This window comes from Myotis yumanensis, unplaced genomic scaffold, assembly GCF_028538775.1.
Source record: "Myotis yumanensis isolate MYYU_CA2020_CCGP unplaced genomic scaffold, mMyoYum1.0.hap1 SCAF_10, whole genome shotgun sequence".
NCBI classification, from domain to species: Eukaryota; Metazoa; Chordata; class Mammalia; order Chiroptera; family Vespertilionidae; genus Myotis; species Myotis yumanensis.
Genome location: NW_027223761.1, coordinates 77,857,090 through 77,879,247, shown reverse-complemented (window position 1 = coordinate 77,879,247; position 22,158 = coordinate 77,857,090). Strand labels below are relative to the sequence as shown.

General features: G+C 40.9%; 1 protein-coding gene across 6 annotated transcripts in view; it reads right to left on the bottom strand.

The window, feature by feature from the left end:
* Window positions 1-21,566, bottom strand: part of ALG9 (ALG9 alpha-1,2-mannosyltransferase) — a 121,890-nt gene extending 100,324 nt beyond the window's left edge. For all 6 annotated transcript variants that reach the window (XR_011472868.1, XR_011472869.1, XM_070426067.1 and 3 more), the window contains exons 1-5: window positions 21,390-21,566; window positions 20,425-20,563; window positions 19,063-19,197; window positions 5,977-6,047; window positions 1,673-1,761 (exon numbers count right to left, since the gene is read on the bottom strand). Coding sequence is in view for 4 of the 6 variants with exons in the window: in XM_070426067.1 (XP_070282168.1) it covers window positions 1,673-1,761; window positions 5,977-6,047; window positions 19,063-19,197; window positions 20,425-20,563; window positions 21,390-21,520 (565 nt within the window). In the remaining 2 variants the exon portion in view is untranslated. The remainder of the gene's footprint in view (window positions 1-1,672; window positions 1,762-5,976; window positions 6,048-19,062; window positions 19,198-20,424; window positions 20,564-21,389) is intronic.
* Between the last annotated feature and the right edge of the window lie 592 nt (window positions 21,567-22,158).

Below are 22,158 nucleotides of genomic sequence, written 5' to 3'. Positions count from 1 at the left end.
ACACATCACCCAGCCAGTTATACAATACCAACCACGCCATTCCTCTCCTGGCCTATACCCAAATCTAAAACTTATAGAACTCCAGGTTCCCCAGGTATAACCCCAGGCTGTATTTCCAGGGAGTGAATATGCTTCAGGAAACTTAGAGCCACTGCTGACAATCTATTTCTGGAGAAGTTCATCTTCTGATAGTCTTCCGAGGCTGTCCAAGTACCAACCTGTTCCCCATAGGAATTATGGGAAACTTTCTCAAAGGCCAAAAGTTGGATGGTAACATTGCTTTGCATCCTGCATCCACTGACATGGATGTGTGGCCTTAGGTGTCCCCCTAATTATTTCCATCTACTATTACTTTGCTGTTTTATACAGCAGGGGACTGACTGTACTCAGGTTCTCTACAATTGTGACGTTTGATCAAAGTGTTTCCAACAATTCTACAGAAAAATGCAGATCTGCATCTCCCTGCTGTATGAGGTCTACTTCACCTAGCACTGGGGAAGAAAAGTCAGTACTGACTCCAACAAGAACCATAATGAAGAGGCAATGTGATTTAAGAACCTTGGCAAAGAGATGGGGCTTTGTCTCAAAGGATGCTATAAACTAATCTGTGCCTTAACATTCTCAACTGAGGTTACAAAATGAAAGACACTCCCAAGTATCTCCCTCAGAGAAGCATCAATTTTAGGAGTAGCAAAGTAACTAGAAAAACGTCGGGTACAACCTTCACAGATAAATGCTAAACAGAATCGATGCCAGCCACAGCTACAGATTCCAGCTCCAGTGTTCAGGCAAGGGGAGCAGAGGAATCTGAGGTCTCTGCCAGCTCAGAGGGAAGAGCACAGTCTCATTTAGGCCACTGGCTCTCAAAGTTATTTGGGTGTGGAGCCCTGAGGTGTCTGCAGAACAACATAGATTTTGATAGTCAATGAAGAAAAAACATATACTTTTGAGCTGGATACAATTTGTGTGCATATTTAGTGTGTATACTAGATTCTGGTACAAGCAAGCAGAAATTAAAATTGAAATAATTACATATAGTAACAATTTTTCCAGAGACTGGGAACAGGCTGCCTTTTGGCAGCAGGTTACCTTGGTTCAGCTCACAGAACACGAATGTTCACTGGCAGCATAGTTTGAAAGCCACCTCTCTAGATTAAGGTTTTTATTCTCAATTTCTATAAACTCAGTATGAAAAAAAAAAGAATCCCAACAGAAGATGTACACCTTTACAGAACACATTGCAAATATTGGGCAGAAAGAAGAACCACCAAGAACAGGTTTTTTAGGCATAAGAGCTTTCTTGTGCAAAATAATAAAATGATTTTCCTTCCCCTAACAACAAAGAAAGAGGGGGGGGCCTGTGTTTTTCAGCCTTACAGTGACAAAAAAATATAATATGTAACAGAAAGCAACCTCATGAAAACAACAGCTCTACCACTTATGAATTGTTTGACTTTCAGTAAGTCATGTCATCTTTCTAAGTTCCAACAAAAATGAGAAAATACTTACCTTACTTAATGTTTAAAGCCAATCCAGAGTGTACAGGTAAGAGTGGTCTGCACATTATTGACATGTTATACAAATATAAACTGTATCTGGACAAGTTCCTTCTTTAAATGCAACTGTGAATTATCAGTGAGCCTGTTATGCCCTCACCTGCTCCTTTACTTACCTGAAGATGAGCAGAACATGCCAGTGCTGAGAACCAAGAAGGCTAGCATCATTCGACTCACATGCAACCCAAACTTCTTACACACGGCCCTAGGAGAAAGGCAAAAACTCTCAGCAGAGCACATCTTGGGGATGGAAATTTCAAATCAAAAGACAAAAACATGCCTGCATCACAGAGAACACAGAAGATGTAAAGTCAAATACCGAGCGGACTTGACGGGTTTGTTAGCAATGTTCACGTGCATACGGAGAGAAGCTCTCTCCCTACAAGGAAAGATATACTTTCTGTGCGAAGGGCATGTCTACTAACAATAGGAAAACAGGAAATGATGTTGTAGAAAAACAATAGGCCTCAGACTCACATAGGCACAGGTTCAAATCTGGAGTCTGCCACTTACTAGCAGTGACACCCTTGTCTAGGTACATACTCACTCTGTCAGATTCCTCCTTTGTAAAAAGAGGTTAGTGAGACTTTGTAAGGTTTCTGGGAGGACAATGCATGGCCAAGTGCTTAGAAGAGTGCCTGGCAGTCACTCAATGGATGGTAGTTGTCAGAAAAAGACAAGGAGATACACCACAGTGTTAATAAGTCCTTATCTAAGTCAGGGTTTCTCAAACTTAAGCAATTAATTATACACTCCCTTCACTTCTTTCTTGTAGGTCTTTAAAAAGCCTATAAATGAAACATTATTAGAAATTGTTATTGCTTCAGTCAGTCAAAATTTGCTCAGACATACCATGTGTTAACTATTTTTATTGCTCAGGTTCCTGATTGCATCTCAGAGCTTCTTTCTGAAATAATTTAGCTTCTTCCTAAGTATATCCTTTAGAAGTTCCTTTAGTGAAGCTCTGTTAATGGTAAATTCTGTTTTTGTTGGATTTCTTTTTCTTTCTTTTATATTTTGTATGAAAAGTCTTTATTTAGCTCTTAAAAGATGGTTTGACTGAGTATTCAATTTTAGAATGACAGTAATTTTCTCTCAGCACTTTGAAGATATTTATTTATTTATTTATTTATTTTTTGCCTTTGGCTTTTGAGAAGGCGTCAGTGAGCCTAACATTCCTTTATAGGTAATCTATTAAGTTCTCTGTCAACTTTTAAGATTTCCTCTGTTCTTTTTTTTTTTTTTATCTTTATTGATTTCAGAGAGGAGGGAAAGGGAGAGAGAAATAGAAACATCAATGATGAGAGAGAATCATTGATTGGCTGCCTCCTGCAAGCCCCCTACTGAGAATCGAGCCTGCAACCCAGTCATGTGCCTTAACCAGGAATTGAATCATGACCTCCTGGTTCATAGATCAATCAGTGCTCAACCACTAAGCCACACCAAAATCTCCTCTGTTCTTGAAGTTCTACACAGTTTCACTCTTCCTTTTTAGTTATGCATATCAGGATATGTTGGGCTTTCTGAATCTGTGGATTAGCATCTTTTTTTTTTTTTTCATCAATTCTGGAAAATTCTTAGCCATTACTTCCTTGAAAACTGCCTCTCCCCATCCTCCCCATTATCTCCTAGAATGTGATTAGATATCACATCTTTCAACTCTACCATACACAATGTCAGTGGACATATAGGTGGTTTCCAATCTTAGCTATTGTGAATAATGTGGCAATGAACATTCTTAACTCTTTTATATTTCCATTTGTTGTCACTCTGTACTGCATTCTTAGTGTTTTCTTCAGATCAATCTTCTAGTTTACATGTTAGTAATGTCTAATCATCTGTTTAAACCAGAGGTGGGGAACCTTTCTTTGCCAAGGACCATGTGGATATTTATAACGTCATTTGTGGGCCATACAACATTATCAACTTAAAAATCAGCCTGCTATATTTGGTCAAACATTTAATTAACTCACCCCCATGCCTTGGCAGAGCCAGACCAAATGATTTCATGAGCTTTATACAGCCTGCAGGCCGGATGTTCCCCACCCCTGGACCTATCTATTGAATTCTAAATACCAATTCTTATATTTTCATTTCTAGAAGTTCTGTTCAGTTCTTTTTCAAATATGCCTGGTTATTGTTGCAGTCTCAGTTCTTTTAACTTCTTTATTTTATTGTGGTAAGAACACTTAATATGAGATCTATCCTCTTAACTGATTTTTAAGTGTAAAATATTGTTATCTATAAGCATAATGGTGTACAGCAAATCTCTAGAATGAATTCATATTGTATAACTGAAATTGTGTATCCATTGATTAGCAGCTTCCTGTTTCTCCCTCTCTCCAACGCCTGGCAACCACAAGTCAATTCTTTTGCTTCCATGAATGTGACTATTTTAGAAACCTCATATAAGTGGAATCATGCAGTGTTTGTCCTTCTGTGACTGGTTATTTCACTTAGCATAATGTCCTCAAGGTTCTTCCATATTGTCACATATTGCAGGATTTTCTTCTTTTAAGACTGAATAATATGCCATTTTATGGATATAACACATTTGCCCCCCCACCCCCCCCCCCCACCCCCATTCATCTGTCAATGGATATTTAGCTTGTTTTCAACCTTGGCTATTGTGAACAATGTTGCAATGAACATGGGAATGTGCATATCTCTTCCAGATTCTGATTTCAATTCTTTTAGGTAAATACTCAGAAATGGGATTGCTACCCAGCTGGTGTGGCTCAGTAGCTGAATGTCGAACCATGCAGCAAGACGAGACCAATTCCATGCCCAGTCAGGGCACATGCCTGGGGTTGTGGGCTCGATACCCAGTAGGGGGCATGCAGGAGGCAGCTGATCAATGTTTCTATCTCTCTCTCCCTTTCCCTTCCTCTCTAAAAATCAATAAAAACACATTTTTTTTAAAAGTGGGATTGCTGGTAGTTCGAATTTTAATTTTTTGAGGAACCTCATACTGTTTTCCATAGTTGCACTACCATTTTGCATTCCCACCAACCGTGTGTGGGTCCTAATTTCTCTACTTCCTCAAGAACATCTGTTCTTTGTTTGTTTGTTTAACAGCCATTGTAACAAATATGAAGTGATCTCATTGTGGTTTTGACTTATATCTCCCTGATGATTAGTGACATTGATTGCCTTTTCACATATCTATTGGTCATTAGTATGTCTTCTTTGGAGAAATGTCTATTCAAGTCCTTAGTCCATTTTATAATCGAATTATTAGTTTTTTTGCTATTGAGTTGCTGGAGTTCCTTACACGTATATTTTGGAAATATGGTTTACAATTATTTTCTCCCATTTTGTAAGTTCCTTTTCATTCTGTTGATTAGTCTCATTTCTGATTTATGTTTTCAATTCCCTCTTAGATTTCTTTAAAAATATTAAATATGCTTATTTTACATTCTCCTTTCAGTAATTCCTAATAAATGAAGTCGTGCGGGTCAGCTATCTGTCGTTATGTCTGTTGGCTCTCAGGCATAGTGCCTTGTTCCCTTTTGTACTCTATGATTTATTTTTACTATAATGTCTTGTTCACTGAAACTTTACCTGTGGTAATTCTTTGACACTTGGGTTAAGAATTCACTCCTCTAACAAAATTTTACATTCACTTTTGCAAGTAGCCTGAAAGCACTACCATCCCAGAACAATTTTAAACAAATTCTCAACTTGGGGGTTGGGGGACCACGTGGGTGATTTGAATTCAATCCTGAGCCCATATGACGACCAACTTATGGTTATAATCCTCAAAGGCAGAACTGACTTTCCTTTTTCTCTTCTATACCACTTAGAGTCAAGGCCAACTATTTTTTTATCTGACATTTTTAGCTGTTTTGCAGTGGGAAGATTTTTAATAATGATCATTAAGTCCAAATACCTTTTACAGCATTAACAAAATAAGATGTTTGTTAGGCTTCATGTAAAAAAATGAGCTATTTTTATTACTAAAATACTTAGTATTTCCACTAATATTCAATCAAACAATAGGTACTTGGTGAAATTCATTTACTGGATGCAAATAAGAGCAGTGAGTCCCACACGGGAATAAGTTCCTGTCAGTTAAGCTCAAGGGGAAAAGGTAAATCATGATCCTATCTATATCTTGGGACCCAAAATAAAGCGCTACTAAATCCTCCCAAAGAGAAGACTAGTTAGATATGTATTAACAGAATTAAAATTAATAATATGAAGTTACAGTATTTATGAAACTCAGGGGGGAAAAAGTGATCATTAGAAGTATTCCCCTTCCAACAGTTTGTTTCAAACAAGAGATCACATTTTAGATATAATATTAGGAGCTAGAAGGAAAGTGTTTTCCATTTTTAAACACTGCTAATACTATCAGAAAAATAATCTATATTGGGTTTCCTCATAGCACTTTTAGAAGCAAAGCTTTTATACTCACTTGTAAAAGTAAAGTTCACAGATACAGCTCACAAAAGCCAGAAGACATCGTAAAAAGTAAAAGACAAGAATCTGAAAGAAACCCAGGACAAAACAAAAACAAAAACAGATCACAGATACAAGTCAGCAAAACTCTTAACAATGACACCACTCTCCTTTGTTATTAATAACACTATAAATTTATATAGTCCTTATAAAAGCAATATGTATCAAAAGCCATGAAAATTTTCATAACCCCTAAATTTAGTGTATCTAATTCTATGACTCCAGCTCACAGAAGTAACTATGTAAGTAAATATGGGATGGTGGTTCTATTCATGAAAATATTAATTGCAGCACTATTAATTCAGAAAAACTTTTTAAAAAACTACAAAATGTCCAATTATAGGGAAATGGTTAAATAAATTAGGCTGTACCTATTTCATGGACGAGTATACAGATATTAAAATTCCTGGTTACAAAAAAAAAGTAGAAAAATTCTTATATAAAGCTTATTCATTCAACAAACATTTCTTAAAGACAATTGTATAGATGTAGATGTGAACAAAACTAACTCCATTTCTGTATCCCAGAATTCATTTCATTTTTAAGTTTTCATACTGTGGCCTTTGACAAACTTCACTATGTTTAGCAAGCATATCAAAGCTTTCTAGTTGATGATTATCCGTGGTCCTTAAAATGTAGTCATAAATAGCCCGAGCATGTTTGGCTCAGTGGATAGAGCCTCAGCCCACAGACTGAATGGTCCCAGGTTCAATTCTGGTCAAGGGCATGTGTCTCTCTCACATCGATGTTTCTCTCTATGTGTCTCTCCCTCTCCGTTCCACTCTCTCTACAAATCAATGGAAAAATATCCTTGGGTGAGGACCTAAGTAACAACATGGTGGTAAGTTTGCTGGGTTTTCGTTTTTTGTCTTTGCTATTCCAAACTTGGAGCTAAAGAAGTTGGCAACTAGAAATGCCAATGGGCAGAGACAAAATAACACCAATGAGTACCTGCTCTATCTAGCCAAAATAACAAGAAAGGGATAGCCTAGCAAGACAGAAAACTTTTAGACAAGAACCACTCTACTCCAGCCAAGCACCCCATAAAAAAATGTAGCTCCATTCTCACCGATGTGACCAAAGATCCAGTAGGAAGCCAGGACTTTTATCCTTGCCCGTGGCAATGAGCTCTCTCTTCCACCCCAGTGTCAGTGGTGATGCCCTGGAAAGCCTGTTCTCCTCCCCCAACCTAGCAGTACAGTCATTGCTATTTATTGATGCGTACACAGTCTGAAAAATTCAATGTTAGGCGATTTCGTCCTTGTACGAACGTCACAGACTATATTTACACAAACCTAGATGGTAGCCTAGTGGCACTTACTGCTCCTAGGCTATGTATGGTACTGTACAAAACAACACGAGATTAAATCAAGCACAAGAGAAAATGATATACTCAAGAGACACAGTGCCCTAACCAGTTTGGCTCAGTGGATAGAGCGTCGGCCTGCCGGACTCAAGGGTCCCAGGTTCGATTCCGGTCAAGGGCATGTACCTTGGCTGCGGGAACATCCCCAGTAGGGGGCGTGCAGGAGGCAGCTGATCGATGCGCTCATCGATGTTTCTAACTCTCTATCCCTCTCTCTTCCTCTCTGTAAAAAATTCAATAAAATATATTTAAAAAAAAAAAAGAGAGACACAGCGAACACTGGATGTATGAGGCTGCTGCCAACATAAGATGGCATAATGCTTTACTTTTTTTTTTGTTTCAAACTTTTAAAAATAAGTATAAAGATCCCTAGCCGGTTTAAAATAAGTATAAAGAGCCCAACAGATAGAGTGTTGGCCTGCAGACTGAAGGGTCCCAGGTTAAATTCTGGTCTAGGGTACATGCCCGGATTGCAGGCTCAATCCCTGCAAAAGGATGTGAACAAATCTAAGCTGATCAATGATTCTCTCTCATCATTTATGTTTCTATCTCTCTCTCCCTCTCCCTTCCTCTCTGAAATCAATAAAAATATATTTTTTAAAAGTATAAAGAATCCACCCTAACTTACCGATAAAAAGTTTAGTACAGTAAATACATAAACCTATAACATAGTTGTTTATATCATTATAAAGTAGTAAATACTTTACATAACTGAATATGCTGTACTTTTATATGACTGGGAGCACAGTAGGTCTGTTTACACCAGCATCACCACAAACACACGAGGAACGCGTTGCATCCATTGTTGAACCACAGTGTCATTATGCAGTACACCTACTCTGCCCACTAGGGTGTTATCAGTGGAGGTCTAGTGAGGAACCTAGACTTCTACCCTCAACTGCAGTAACAAGTGAAGTATATCAAAGGAAGCCAGCTAAAACAAAGGCTTCATTACGACCCAGAGGAGCAGAGCAGTGCAGCAGAAGCACGTGGGGCCCACGAATAAGATCCAGTCTTATAATGGAATACCCAAAATATCCAAGTTTTAACTGAAAATTACTTGTCAACTAGTAAGATTTCAAACTCAATGAAAAAAAATCAATAAATACCAAAAGAAAAAGAGAGAGAGATGTTAGCATTACCTAAGTATTAAAGAACCATTGTAACATTGAAAAAGAGATAGAAGAAGCTATAAACAAGTGGAAGAATATACCGTGTTCATGGATTAGTAGAATCAATATCATTAAAATGTCCACACTACTCAAAGCAATCTACAGATTCAATGCAACCTGTGTTAAAATACCAACAGCATATTTCACAGATACAGAACAAATACTCCAAAAATTTATATGGAACCAAAAAGGACCCTGAATAGCTGCAGTAAACTTAAGAAGAACCAAGTTGGAGGAATCATAATACCAGATTATCACGTTATACTACAAAGCCACCGTAATCAAAACTGCCTGGTACTGGCACAAGAACAGGCATACAGATCAATGGAACAGAACAGAGACCCCAGAAATCAACCTCAGTCATTATGCTCCATTAATATTTGACAAAGGAGGCAAGAGCATACAATGTAGTCAAGACAGTCCCTTCAATAAATGGTATTGGGGGAAATTGGACAGATACATGCAAAAAAACAAAACTAGACTACCAACTTACACCATACACAAAAATAAACTCAAAATGATAAAAGACTTAAATGTAAGTTGGGAAACCATAAAAATCCTAGAACAGTGGTCGGCAAACGGCGGCTCGCGAGCCACATGCAGCTCTTTGGCCCCTTGAATGTGGCTCTTCCACAAAATACCATGTGCGGGCGTGCACGTACAGTGCGACCGAAACTTCGTGGCCCATGTGCAGAAGTTGGTTTTCGGTTTGGGCGAGTCTATTTTGAAGTGGCGTTAGAAGAAGTGGGGGGTGTTGGTGGGTTGGGCCACGGGAGACGCGTGCAGGCGGGCCGCAGGATACGCAGCGCCGGGGCGGTGCACATGATTCATGCACGAGTTGAGTGAGCCAGTCAGTCAGCAGTCTCATTGTGCAGTGGTTTGTGCTAGTCGCATCCGCAAATCGCACGCGGATGACAAAAGTACCTACTCGAAGCATAAAGTTACCTGTATTTTTCCAACCAGCTGCAAATCCTATAGGTATTTTTGTCATCAATTTAAGAATTGTAATTCTGTTGTGTTGGTGACTTTATTATTATAAAATGAAACATTTTTTTAGGTGCCCTGTTTGAGATGGCTACAAAGAAGAAGCAAAGAAAAACGGAAGACGAAACTGTGAACTTAAAGTTGAATGTACCTATCTATATAGTTTAAGTTTAAAAAATTTGGCTCTCGGCAGCGGCGAGACCACGCCATCTTGGGAAGCGGTTACCTACCGGCATCCAGAGATCGGTTACTAACCCAGCGGCTACTAACCCGGAGGCGGCGACTTGCGGGCGGCGCGACTGCGGGAGCCCAGAGGAGGCCTGCGCCCCTCCACGGAGGGGCGGACACTCCTGGGCGGCCAGCAGAGGCACAGCGACCACGCCATCTTGGGAAACAGAGCTGCTTGAGACTAGGATCCTGGCCTCAGCACCACCCAGTCTGATCTCAGACGCATACCAGGACCCTGCAGCCACTGGGGACAGAGACCTGTGACCACAGCTACAGACCTGCAGACACGGAAAGTTCGGAGATCCCTGCTGCAGATCCGTGAGTAGCAGAGCCCATCCCCCCTTCCCCCAGGATCGCGGGCAGTGCCAGAGTAACTAACTGATAGACCTACCCCTTGCCGGGGCCTCAGCGCTGCAGAAACTTTGGCCTGAAAGTGCGCGAGCACCTTAGAACTGATCCTATGCGCACTTCGGGCTTCAGAGCCCTGGGCTGGGAGCAAAAACGCGCACAGCACCAGGAACTAATCCTGTGCGCACTGCTGGCATCAGAGCCCTGGGCTGGGAGCAAAAACGCGCACAGCACCAGGAACTAATCCTGTGCGCACTGCTGGCATCAGAGCCCTGGGCTGGGAGCAAAAACGCGCACAGCACCAGGAACTAATTCTGTGCGCACTGCTGGCATCAGAGCCCTGGGCTGGGAGCAAAAACGCGCACAGCACCAGGAACTAATCCTGTGCGCACTGCTGGCATCAGAGCCCTGGGCTGGGAGCAAAAATGCGCACAGCACCAGGAACTAATCCTGCGCGCACTGCTGGCATCAGAGCCCTGGGCTGGGAGCAATCGCGCGAACGGGAGTTTGTCCGCCTAGCACAGGCCCAGAAACCCCGTTTCTCAGGGCAGGAGGCAGCACCAAGCACCAGTGACTTGACTGTGTTTCTTATCACCTGCGCCTGAGATCCTGATTTCCTGTGCATTCATACTAAGAGCCAGTGAATCCAATTCCTGGTGCAAGGGCACACAGGGACCCTGATTCTCAAGGTGAGGTTGCGCGAAGCAACAGAGACTCTGATACTGAACTCTTGGGGAACTCTGACTCCTGGCGCAAGCTAGGGGGCTCTGCTCTGGTGCTAAACACGCGTCAGGGGGGCCTCTATTTCAGCACAGTGCAGGCAGGGTCCCTAATTCTAAGGGCACGCGCGAGGCCACATTGAGTGTTGGCAACACTGACACAGAGCGAGCCTGGTTCCCACCAACCAACAACAACCACACATCTTAGTGTCAGAGCTCTTCAGTGACACTAGGGTGGTGGGAGCCTCCCACTGCACACGGCCCAGGCCCACGCAACTCAACCTTTGAACCATCAGGAGATAATCAGAATGAAGAGACGACACAATACCCAGAGGAAAGACAATGAAGAATCACCAAGAAAGGAAATTAATGAAGCTGAAGCGTGCAACATGACAGAAAAAGAATTCAGAATGATGGTTGTACAATTCATTCACCGGATGGATGAGAAAATCAACAACCTATGCAAGAATCAGGAAGAAATGAAAAGTGATATAGCTACAATCAAAAACACCATGGAAAGTTTCAACAGCAGACTAGAAGAAGCAGAAGACCGAATTAGTGAGTTAGAAGATAAGGCAGAGAAACAAGCTCAATCTGAACAGCAACTGGAGAAAAGAATTAAAAAACAGGAGGAGAGCCTAAGGGAGCTTCAGGACAACATGAAACGAAGTAACATACGCATAATAGGGCTGCAAGAAGGACAAGAAGAGCAGCAAGGATTAGAAAATTTATTTGAAGAAATAATGACAGAAAACTTCCCAGATATGGGGAAGAAAAAAGTTACACAAATACAGAGAGTCCCAGGCAAGATGAACCCCAAAAGACCGACACCAAGACACGTCATAATAACGATGGCAAATGTACAAGACAAAGAGAGAATATTAAAGGCTGCAAGAGAGAAACAGAGAGTTACCTACAAAGGGTCCCCCATCAGATTATCAAACGATTTCTCAACAGAAACACATCAGGCCAGAAAAGAATGGACGGAAATCTACAAAGTGATGCAAAGCAAAGGACTGAATCCAAGAATACTCTATCCAGCAAGGCTATCATTCAAAATTGAAGGGGAAATAAGAAGCTTCACAGACAAAAAAAGGCTAAGGGAGTTCATCACCACCAAGCCAGCAATGCAAGAAATGCTAAAGGGACTGGTGTAAAAAGAAGAAATAAAAAGCCCAGAAAGAAAGCAGCCACACAAAAATAGAAATGGCTACAAACAAGTACCTTTCAATAATAACTTTAAATGTAAATGGACTAAATGGTCCAATCAAAAGATATCGAGTGGCTGAATGGATAAAAAAACATGACCCATACATTTGCTGTCTACAAGAGACCCACCTCATTAGAAGGGACTCACACAGACTGAAAGTGAAGGGATGGAAAAATATCTTTCAGGCAAATGGAAATGAAAAAAAAGCTGGGGTAGCAATACTTATATCCGACAAAATAGACCTCAAAGTGAAGGCCATAACCAGAGATAAGGAAGGCCACTTCATAATACTAAAGGGATCAATACAACAAGAGGATATAACCCTGATAAACATATATGCACCCAATGCAGGAGCACCCACATACATAAGAAAACTCCTGGAAGGTATCAGGGGAGAGATCGACAACAATACAATCATAGTAGGGGACTTTAATACACCACTAACATCACTGGATAAATCCGCTAGACAAAAACTCAGCAAAGAAACAGCAATCCTAAATGACTCACTAGATCAGATGGACTTAATTGACATCTTCAGAACACTTCACCCCACAGCTGCGGAATATACATTCCTCTCAGGTGCTCATGGGACATATTCAAAAATAGACCACATATTGGGTCACAAGCAAAGTCTCCACAAATTCAAGAAGATTGAAATCATAAAAAGCATCTTCTCAGACCACGATGGCATAATGTTAGAAATAAACCACAATAAAAACAACCCAAAATACTCAAACACTTGGAAGCTGAATAGCATGTTATTAAATATTGATTGGGTTACCGATGACATCAAAGAAGAAATTAAAAACATCCTGGACACTAATGACAATGAAAACACAACAATCCAAAACCTCTGGGACACAATGAAAGCAGTCCTGAGAGGGAAGTTTATAGCTCTACAGGCCTACCTCAAAAAACAAGAAAAAATGGTAGTTAATCATCTAACTCTACAACTCAAAGAATTAGAAAGAGAGCAACAAGAAAAGCCCAGAGTGAGCAGAAGGAAGGAGATAATAAAGATTAGAGCAGAAATCAATGACATAGAGACCAAAAAAACAATACAGAAAATCAATGAAACCAAGAGCTGGTTCTTTGAAAGGATAAACAAGATTGACAAACCCCTAGCCAGGCTCACCAAGAAGCAAAGAGAGAGGTCCCAAATAAACCAAATCAGAAATGATAGAGGCGAAATAACAACAGACCCCAAAGAAATACAAATGATTGTTAAACAATACTACGGACAACTCTACTCCAACAAACTAGACAACCTGGAGGAAATGGACAAATTCCTAGAAAAATACAACATTCCAAAACTCAATCAGGAAGAATCTAAAAATCTCAATAGGCCAATAACTATGGAAGAAATTGAAGCAGTCATCAAAAAGCTTCCAGCAAACAAAAGCCCAGGACCAGACGGCTTCTCAGGGGAGTTTTACCAAACTTTTAAGGAAGAACTGAAACCTATCCTCCTCAGATTACTACAAAAAGTCCAAGAGGATGGAACACTTCCAAACACATTTTATGAAGCTAGCATCACCCTAATACCAAAACCAGGTAAAGACAACACAATGAAAGAGAATTACAGGCCAATATCCCTCATGAACATAGATGCCAAAATCCTCAACAAAATCTTAGCAAATCGGATCCAGCAGTACATCAGAAGGATCATACACCATGACCAAGTAGGATTTATCCCAGGGATGCAAGGATGGTACAACATCCGTAAATCAATAAACGTGATACATCACATAAACAAATTGAAAGAAAAAAACCACATGGTCATATCAATTGATGCAGAAAAAGCATTTGACAAAATCCAACACCCATTTTTGATAAAAACTCTCAGCAAGGTGGGAATAGAAGGATCATACCTCAACATAATAAAAGCCATATATGACAGGCCCACAGCCAACATCATACTCAATGGACAAAAACTAACACCATTTCCCCTAAGAACAGGAACAAGACAGGGATGTCCACTCTCTCCACTCCTGTTCAACATAGTCCTGGAAGTATTAGCCATTGCAATTAGACAAGAAGAAGAAATAAAAGGCATCCAAATTGGAAAAGAGGAAGTAAAACTGTCCTTATTTGCAGATGACATGATATTATACATACAGAACCCTAGAGACTCCATCAAAAAACTACTAGACTTAATACATGAATTTGGCAATGTAGCAGGATACAAAATTAACCCCAAGAAATCCGAGGCATTTCTATATACCAATAGTGAACTTTCAGAAAGAGAGATTATAAAAACAATCCCATTTACCATCGCACCCCAAAAATTAAGATACCTAGGAATAAACTTAACTAAAGAGGTAAAAGACCTCTACTCAGAAAACTATAGGACGTTGAAAAAAGAGATAGAGGAAGACATAAACAGATGGAAGAACATACCATGTTCTTGGATTGGTAGAATCAACATCATTAAAATGTCCATATTACCCAAAGCAATCTATACATTCAACGCACTTCCCATTAAAATACCAATGGCCTTCTTCAAGGATCTAGAACGAACTCTCCAAAAATTCATCTGGAATAAAAAAAGACCCCGAATAGCTGCAGCGATCCTGAGAAAAAACAAAGTAGGTGGGATCTCAATGCCAGATATCAAGCTGTATTACAAAGCCACTGTTCTCAAAACTGCCTGGTACTGGCACAAGAACAGACATATAGATCAGTGGAATAGAATAGAGAGTCCAGAAATTAGCCCGAACCAATATGCTCAATTAATTTTTGACAAAGGAGGCATGAACATACAATGGAGCCAAGATAGTCTCTTCAATAAATGGTGTTGGGAAAATTGGACAGATATATGCAAGAAAATGAAACTAGACCACCAACTTACACCATACACAAGAATAAACTCAAAATGGATAAAGGACTTAAATGTACGACAGGAAACCATAAAAATTCTAGAAGAATACAAAGGCAGCAAAATCTCAGACATATGCCAAAACAATTTCTTCACTGATACAGCTCCTAGGGCAGTCGAAACTAAAGAGAAACTGAACAAATGGGACTACATCAAAATAAAAAGCTTCTGCACAGCAAAAGAAACCATCAACAAAACAACAAGAAAACCCACCTCGTGGGAAAACATATTTGCCAACGTCATATCTGATAAGGGCTTAATCTCCAAAATTTATAGGGAACTCATACAACTTAACAAAAAGAAGATAAACAATCCAATCAAAAAATGGGCCAAGGATCTAAATAGACACCTTTCAAAAGAGGACATTCAGAAAGCCAAGAGACATATGAAAACATGCTCAAAGTCACTAATCATCCGAGAGATGCAAATCAAAACAACAATGAGGTACCATCTCACACCTGTCAGAATGGCCATCATCAACAAATCAACAAACGACAAGTGCTGGAGAGGATGTGGAGAAAAAGGAACACTTGTGCACTGCTGGTGGGAATGCAGACTGGTGCAGCCACTATGGAAGGCAGTATGGAGGTTCCTCAAAAAATTGGAAATGGAACTCCCATTTGACCCTGTGATCCCACTTCTAGGAATATATCCCAAGAAACCAGAAACACCAATCAGAAAGGATATATGCACCCCGATGTTCATAGCAGCACAATTCACCATAGCTAAGATCTGGAAACAGCCTAAGTGCCCATCGGTAGATGAATGGATTAGAAAGCTGTGGTACATCTACACCATGGAATACTATGCTGCTGTAAAAAAGAAGGAATTCTTACCATTTGCAACAGCATGGATGGAACTGGAGAGCATTATGCTAAGTGAAATAAGCCAGTCAATGAAGGAAAAATACCACATGATCTCACTCATTCATGGATAATAAAGACCATTACAAACTTTTGAACAATAATAGATACAGAGGCAGAGCTGCCTCAAACTGATTGTCAAACTGCAGTGGGAAGGCCAGGGAGGGTTGGGGGGGAGGAGGGAGGGGATTAAGAGATCAACCGAAGGACTGGTATGCATCCATATAACCATAACTAATGGACATAAGACACTGGGGGGTAAGGGAGGGCAGGGGTCTGTCAAGGGCGGGGGGGAAAAAAGGACACTTATGTAATACACTTTGTAATACTTTTAGCGAAAAATAAAAAAAATAAAAAAAAATAAAAATTTGGCTCTCAAAAGAAATTTCAACCATTGTACTATTGATATTTGGCTCTGTTGACTAATGAGTTTGCCGACCACTGTCCTAGAAGATGGCATAGGCAGGAAAATCTCAGACATCTCTCATAGCAATATGTTTACAGATACATCTCCTAGGACAAAAGAAACTAAGGAGAAAATAAACAAATGGGACTACATCAAAATACAAAGCTTCTGCACAGCAAAAGAAACCATCAACAAAACAAAAAGAGAGCCCACTGTATTGGAGGAACATACTTGGTAATGATATATCTGATAAAGGGTTAATATCCAAAATATATAAGGAACTCATACAACTTAACAAAAGGAAGCCAAACAATCCAATTAAAAAATGGGCAAAGGACCTAAATAGACACTTCTCCAAAGAGGACATCCAGATGGCCAAGAGATATATGAAAAAATGCTCAAAGTCACTGATCATCAAAGATGAGGTGCAAATTAAAACAACAATGAGGTATCATCTCATGCCTGTCAGAATGGCTACAGTTGTTGAGGTATCATCAACAACTCAACAAATGACAAGTGCTGGCGAGGATGTGGAGAAAAGGGAACCCTAGTACACTGCTGGTGGGAATGCAGACTGTGCAGCCATTATGGACAACAGTATGGAATTTCCTAAAAAAAAAATTAAATATGGAACTGCTATTTGATGCAGTGATCCCACTTCTAGGAATATATCCTAAGAAACTCAAAACACCAATCAGAAAGAATGTACGCACCCCTATGCTCATTGCAGCACAATTTACAATAGCTAAGATCTGGGAACAGCCCAAGTGCCCATCAGCAGATGAGTGATAAAAAAGCTGTGGTACATTTATACCATGAAATACTATGCAGCAGTAAAAAAGAAGAATCTCTTACCCTTTGAGACAGTATAGAGGGACCTGGAGAGTATCATGTGAAGTGAAATAAGTCAGTCAGAGAAAGACAAGTATCACATGATCTCACTCATATGTGGAATCTAATGAGCAAAATAAACTGACGAATGGAGTGAATCTAGACTCTAGAGCAGGGGTCCTCAAACTTTTTAAACAGGGGGCCAGTTCACTGTCCCTCAGACCGTTGGAGGGCCAGACTATAGTTTAAAAAAACAACTATGAACAAATTCCTATGCACACTGCACATATCTTATTTTGAAGTAAAAAAACAAAACGGGAACAAATACAATATTTGTATTTGCATGTGGCCCGCGGGCCGTAGTTTGAGGACCCCTGCTCTAGAGGCATAGAAGCATAGAACAGAGTGCAGAATCTCGCAGGGAAGGTGGGGGGGGAGTGTGGGTGGGTGGGAGGCAATCAACCAAAGACCTTGTATACATATATGCATAACCCATGAACACAGATAATAGGATGGTGAAAGCCTAGGATGGGGGGGGGCGGGGGGGAGATAGGGGCCGGCTGGTCAATGGGAGGAAAAGGGGGACATATGTAATATTTTCAACAATAGAGATTTTTAAAATAATAATAATAATAATAAAGGAGCCATTATAAAATTGTTTCAATGAGCAACTAAGAACATGCTTGAAACAAATGAACAATATAGAAAGTCTCAGTAAAGAAATATAAACTATAAAGAAAACCCAAATGGAAATTTTACAACTTAAAATATATAATAACCAAAATATAAGCTCAATGGGTAGGTCAACAGTGAAATGGAGGGGACAGAGCAAATACTAGTAATCAGTGAACAGGAAAACAAAAGATTAGAAATTAATCTTAACAACACAGAGAAAAAGAGACTGGGGGTTGGGGGAGGAAGAACAGAGTCTCAGGGACCTGTGGGACTAAAATAAAATATCTAACATTCATATCATTAGAGTCTCAGGAGAGGAGAAACAGGGCAGGGCTGAAAAAGTACTAAAAAAAAAAAAAAGAAAATACAGCTAAAAACTTTCCAGCCCAGCCAGAGTGGTTCAATGGTTGAGCATCGACCTAGGAACCAGGAGGTCATGGTTAGATTTCCGGTCAGGGCATATGCCTGGGTTGTGGGCTTGATCCCCATTATGGGGCATGGAGGAGGCAGCTGATCAATGACTCTCTCTCATCATTGATGTTTCTATCTTTCTCTCCCTCTCTGTTCCTCTCTGAAATCAATAAAAATATATATATTTTTAAAATAAACTTTCCAAATTTGGCAAAAGACATAAGCCTAAAGATTCAAGAAGCTAAGAAAACTCCAAACAAGACAAACCCAAAAGAACTCCATGCCAAGACACATCATAGTCATATTTCTGAAAAGTAATCAGGTTAGGTCTCGGTTTAATTTCTAACTATCCTTCAGCACTCTGTTTAAGTAGGCTCTCCTAATATGCTATCCCACTGCACACTGGTACTCTTCCTTCATAAGACTCACTACATTTATAATTACTTGCTCAATTACAAGTAGTCTTCCCACTGAGCCACGCTGGCCAGGCTAGTAGTAATTGAAGACTAATGAGAATTTGACTGGTTTATGAAAGGATATAATTTGTAATTTCCTTAAAATTTTTTTAAATCAAAATAATAGTTTGAGATAGTTTTTAAAGTTAACCATTACTACAAAACTTTAAGGAAAAAACAGTAGTTTCTAGTTCCACTTCTTATGTTCAAATCCCAGTCCTCAGAGGCAACCACTTTCTTTCAACTTTCTTAGTTATTTCTTCTGATGATTTTATTAAACCATAAATTCCATGAGGGCAGGGATTTGGTCATTGTTACATCCATAGCACTTAATGAAGTGTCTACCAAACAAAAGTTGCTTAATTAATATTTGTTGAACAATGAATGAATAAATAATTCTTCTTCTAGAAAATGTCTCCTCTTAACTACCAAACTATTTTGTCCTTTTCTCACCTCTTGATCGGTTGTGACTGCTTCCAGGTTGGCCTGCCCTTACCTTATTAGTTTGTAGAATTCTTGCATGAAATGCAGCTGGCCACGCATGAAGCAACAGGTAAGCATAGGAGCGAATGGCATAAACTGGGGAATATTCCCAAGTCTGAAATCCCTTCCCGTAGATGAGGTAGTGTGTCTGAAAGTACAAAACAGATGAATTCAGGGTTATAGTGGCCAAAAATCCTTGTTTAAAGAATGAAGATGAAGATTTTAAGCAAAAGTATTAATGAAATAACGGTATGCAAAAATGTTGAACTCTCAACAAGATTTGCAACTAAAGGATAAGAATCAAAATGACACAATATTAAGAAATATTAGGACATTATAAATTCTACAAGATTATTGTTTGGTCAACTTTAAGAGCTTGAATTTTACCTTCTACTTATTTAAAAAACAAAACAAAACTCTAAATCTGCCTGGACAGGGTGGCTCAAGTGGTTGAGCATCAACCTATGAACCAGGAGGTCACAGGTTCGATACCTGGTCAGGGCACATGCCCTGGTTGGGGGCTGGGTCCCCCTTTGGAGGCCAATGATTCTCATCACTGATGTTTCTATCTCTCTCTCCCTCTCAGTTTCTCTCTGAAATCAATAAAAATATTCAAAAGAAAACACTTAAGAAAACTCAAAATCTTATATTTTCCTTAAACCACCTACACTAAACATTCTTTTTTTATGAAAAATATGATGTGAAAACTTCGCCTCTGAATTTTCTGTAATACAAAGTCAATCAACTTATAAATCTAAAAATCAAGAAATAGCAGTATAAGTAATGATATTTAGTAATGATATTTATTTTAGTAACCATCAGAAGAAATAACTAAGAAAGTTGAAAGCGGTTGCCTCTGGGGACTGGGATTTGAACATAAGAAATGGAACTGGAAACTACTGTTTTTCCTTAAAGTTTTGTAGTAATGGTTAACTTTAAAAACTTTCTCAAAGTGTTATTTTGATTTTTAAAAATTTTTAAGGAAATTACAAATTATATCCTTTCATAAAACAGCCAGATTCCCTACAGCCTTCAACTGGCTGGCGCGGTTCAGTGGTTGAGGTCAAGGGTTTATTCCTGGTCAGGGCACATGCCCAGGTTGCGGGCTCCATCCCCAATAGGGGGCATGCAGGAGGCAGCTGATCAATGATTCTCTCTCATCATTGATGTTTCTCTCTCTCTCTCCCTCTCCCTTCCTCTCTGAAATCAATAAAAATGTATTTTTAAAAAATCATCAACTTAGAATACAAAAGTGCAAATAAAGTTATTTTATTACTAGTAACACGTGTATATAATATTTGTATCTTGATTGGTAACAAAGTCCCAGGCAATGAAATCAAGAACAACAACAAAAATACCCAAAGAAGTCACCTACTGGTTCCCAGTAGTTGAACGTTTCATCACAGTCAGAGATGTTGCTCAGAAGAGCAGCACATAACCTTGCTGAGAGCAAGCACTTGAAAGCAGTAGATCCTTCCGGTGCCCAAACTTGGCCTGCTTTGTTCCCAGATAACCTGCTCAGAAGCAAAAAAAAAAAAAAAAAAAAAAAGTATGTGTCAGGAAGTGCCTGCTAACTAGAAGGCCTAAAATTTGACAAAAAAGACAGGACTGGCAAGGGACATTAAAGCCCTGAAGTATTCTCCAATAGCGGTGAGCAGTTAGCTGTTCGGAGCAGATCAACCTTCATCATTCCTCCCACTTCCTGCTTTGCAGGTGTAAGCGAACGCATACCCTTTAGTTCTCGGCATCTATGACGCTCCATTTACTCCCAGCCAACTATCCACTCACTTGAAGACCACAAAGCTCTCACCCCGTTTCTTTCTTTTCGTAACAAGGCCATTGCTCTCCGTGGCTTTATTTATTCATCAGCTCATTTATTCCAACGTACAGAGGCCTAACATGTGCAAGGCGCTGTGCCCTCTTCCAGCTCCGTCTGCTGACAGCTCCTTCGGCGCAGCCCTAACCTGCGGTTCCCGGCCTGGGAGAGGGGCGGGTGCGGTGCTGGAGGCTGTGGGGCCTTCGCATGAACGGGCCGGGGCTTTGGGGAGAATGAAGGCAACGGCGAGACCCCAAAAAGGTGTACTCTCGGCTCCCGCCACTCACACACAGGACGCCAACCCCCGCCGGGCCGGGCCGGGAGCCGCACCCCAGGTTTCCTTACAGCAAACTCGGACCCGAAGTGGAGGTCTAGGACGGGGTGGAGACGGAACGCTGACCCGCCCGGGAAGAGCAAAAGGACCCGGGTGCAGAGGCAGCCGGGCCCCGGGGCCAGCGGCCCGCGCGGCCGAGACCCCGGACCCCGCGCCGCCGCCGCCGGCCACGCCCCCGCCCCGCACCTACTCGGCCCGCGGCTCCGCGCCGCCCGCCTCGCGGCCGCACAGCAGGTCCCGCAGCTTGTCCGCGGCCGAGGCCGTGTCGCCGCCGCTGCTCCCGCCTCCCTTGGGGCGCTGCCGAGCCCCGCGGCTGGCCATGGCCAGCTGGGACGAGAAGGTAGAAGCCCACGGACACCCTACGGAGAGGGCGAGCACCCAGGCATCGCGCTGGCTGGCAGACGGCGTCCGCCGAGGGACAAAAGACCTTGACATGCGCAGACAACACTAAATCACAGCGTGGTGGGGCCCATGGGGGCACATCCTAGAGTAGAAAAGAAATAGGACCTGAGACTTCTTTCACCGTCACAGCTGTCCCTTCCACACACTCGCGACGCTGGGCATTCCTCCCTGCCTCTAACTCTCTCCGCCTTCACTTCTCAGCATTCTCCACTCTCCTGCAAAAACCATTCTTCAGTGACCCGCGCCCCCCGCGCCGCCCCCCACACACACTTTTAAAAGAAAGCACAAATAGAAAGCTTTCTGCAAGGTGAGTGCGCGGAGATATTCAGTTAAAAGTCATAGCACAGCTGCCTACCAAAGGGGAGGCCCTTAAAAAGTCACTGACAACTTGCCCTGTCTGTACTTTGGTAAGAATGGTAAGGACAGCCTGTGGCTAATAGTAGAAAATAGAATGAGAAAAAAGTGGGGGGCAGGGGCGGGCTGGAGAGGGCTAATGAGGGGGGAAAAGGGAATATATGTAATACTTTCAACAATAAAGATTTAAAAAATTAATATAC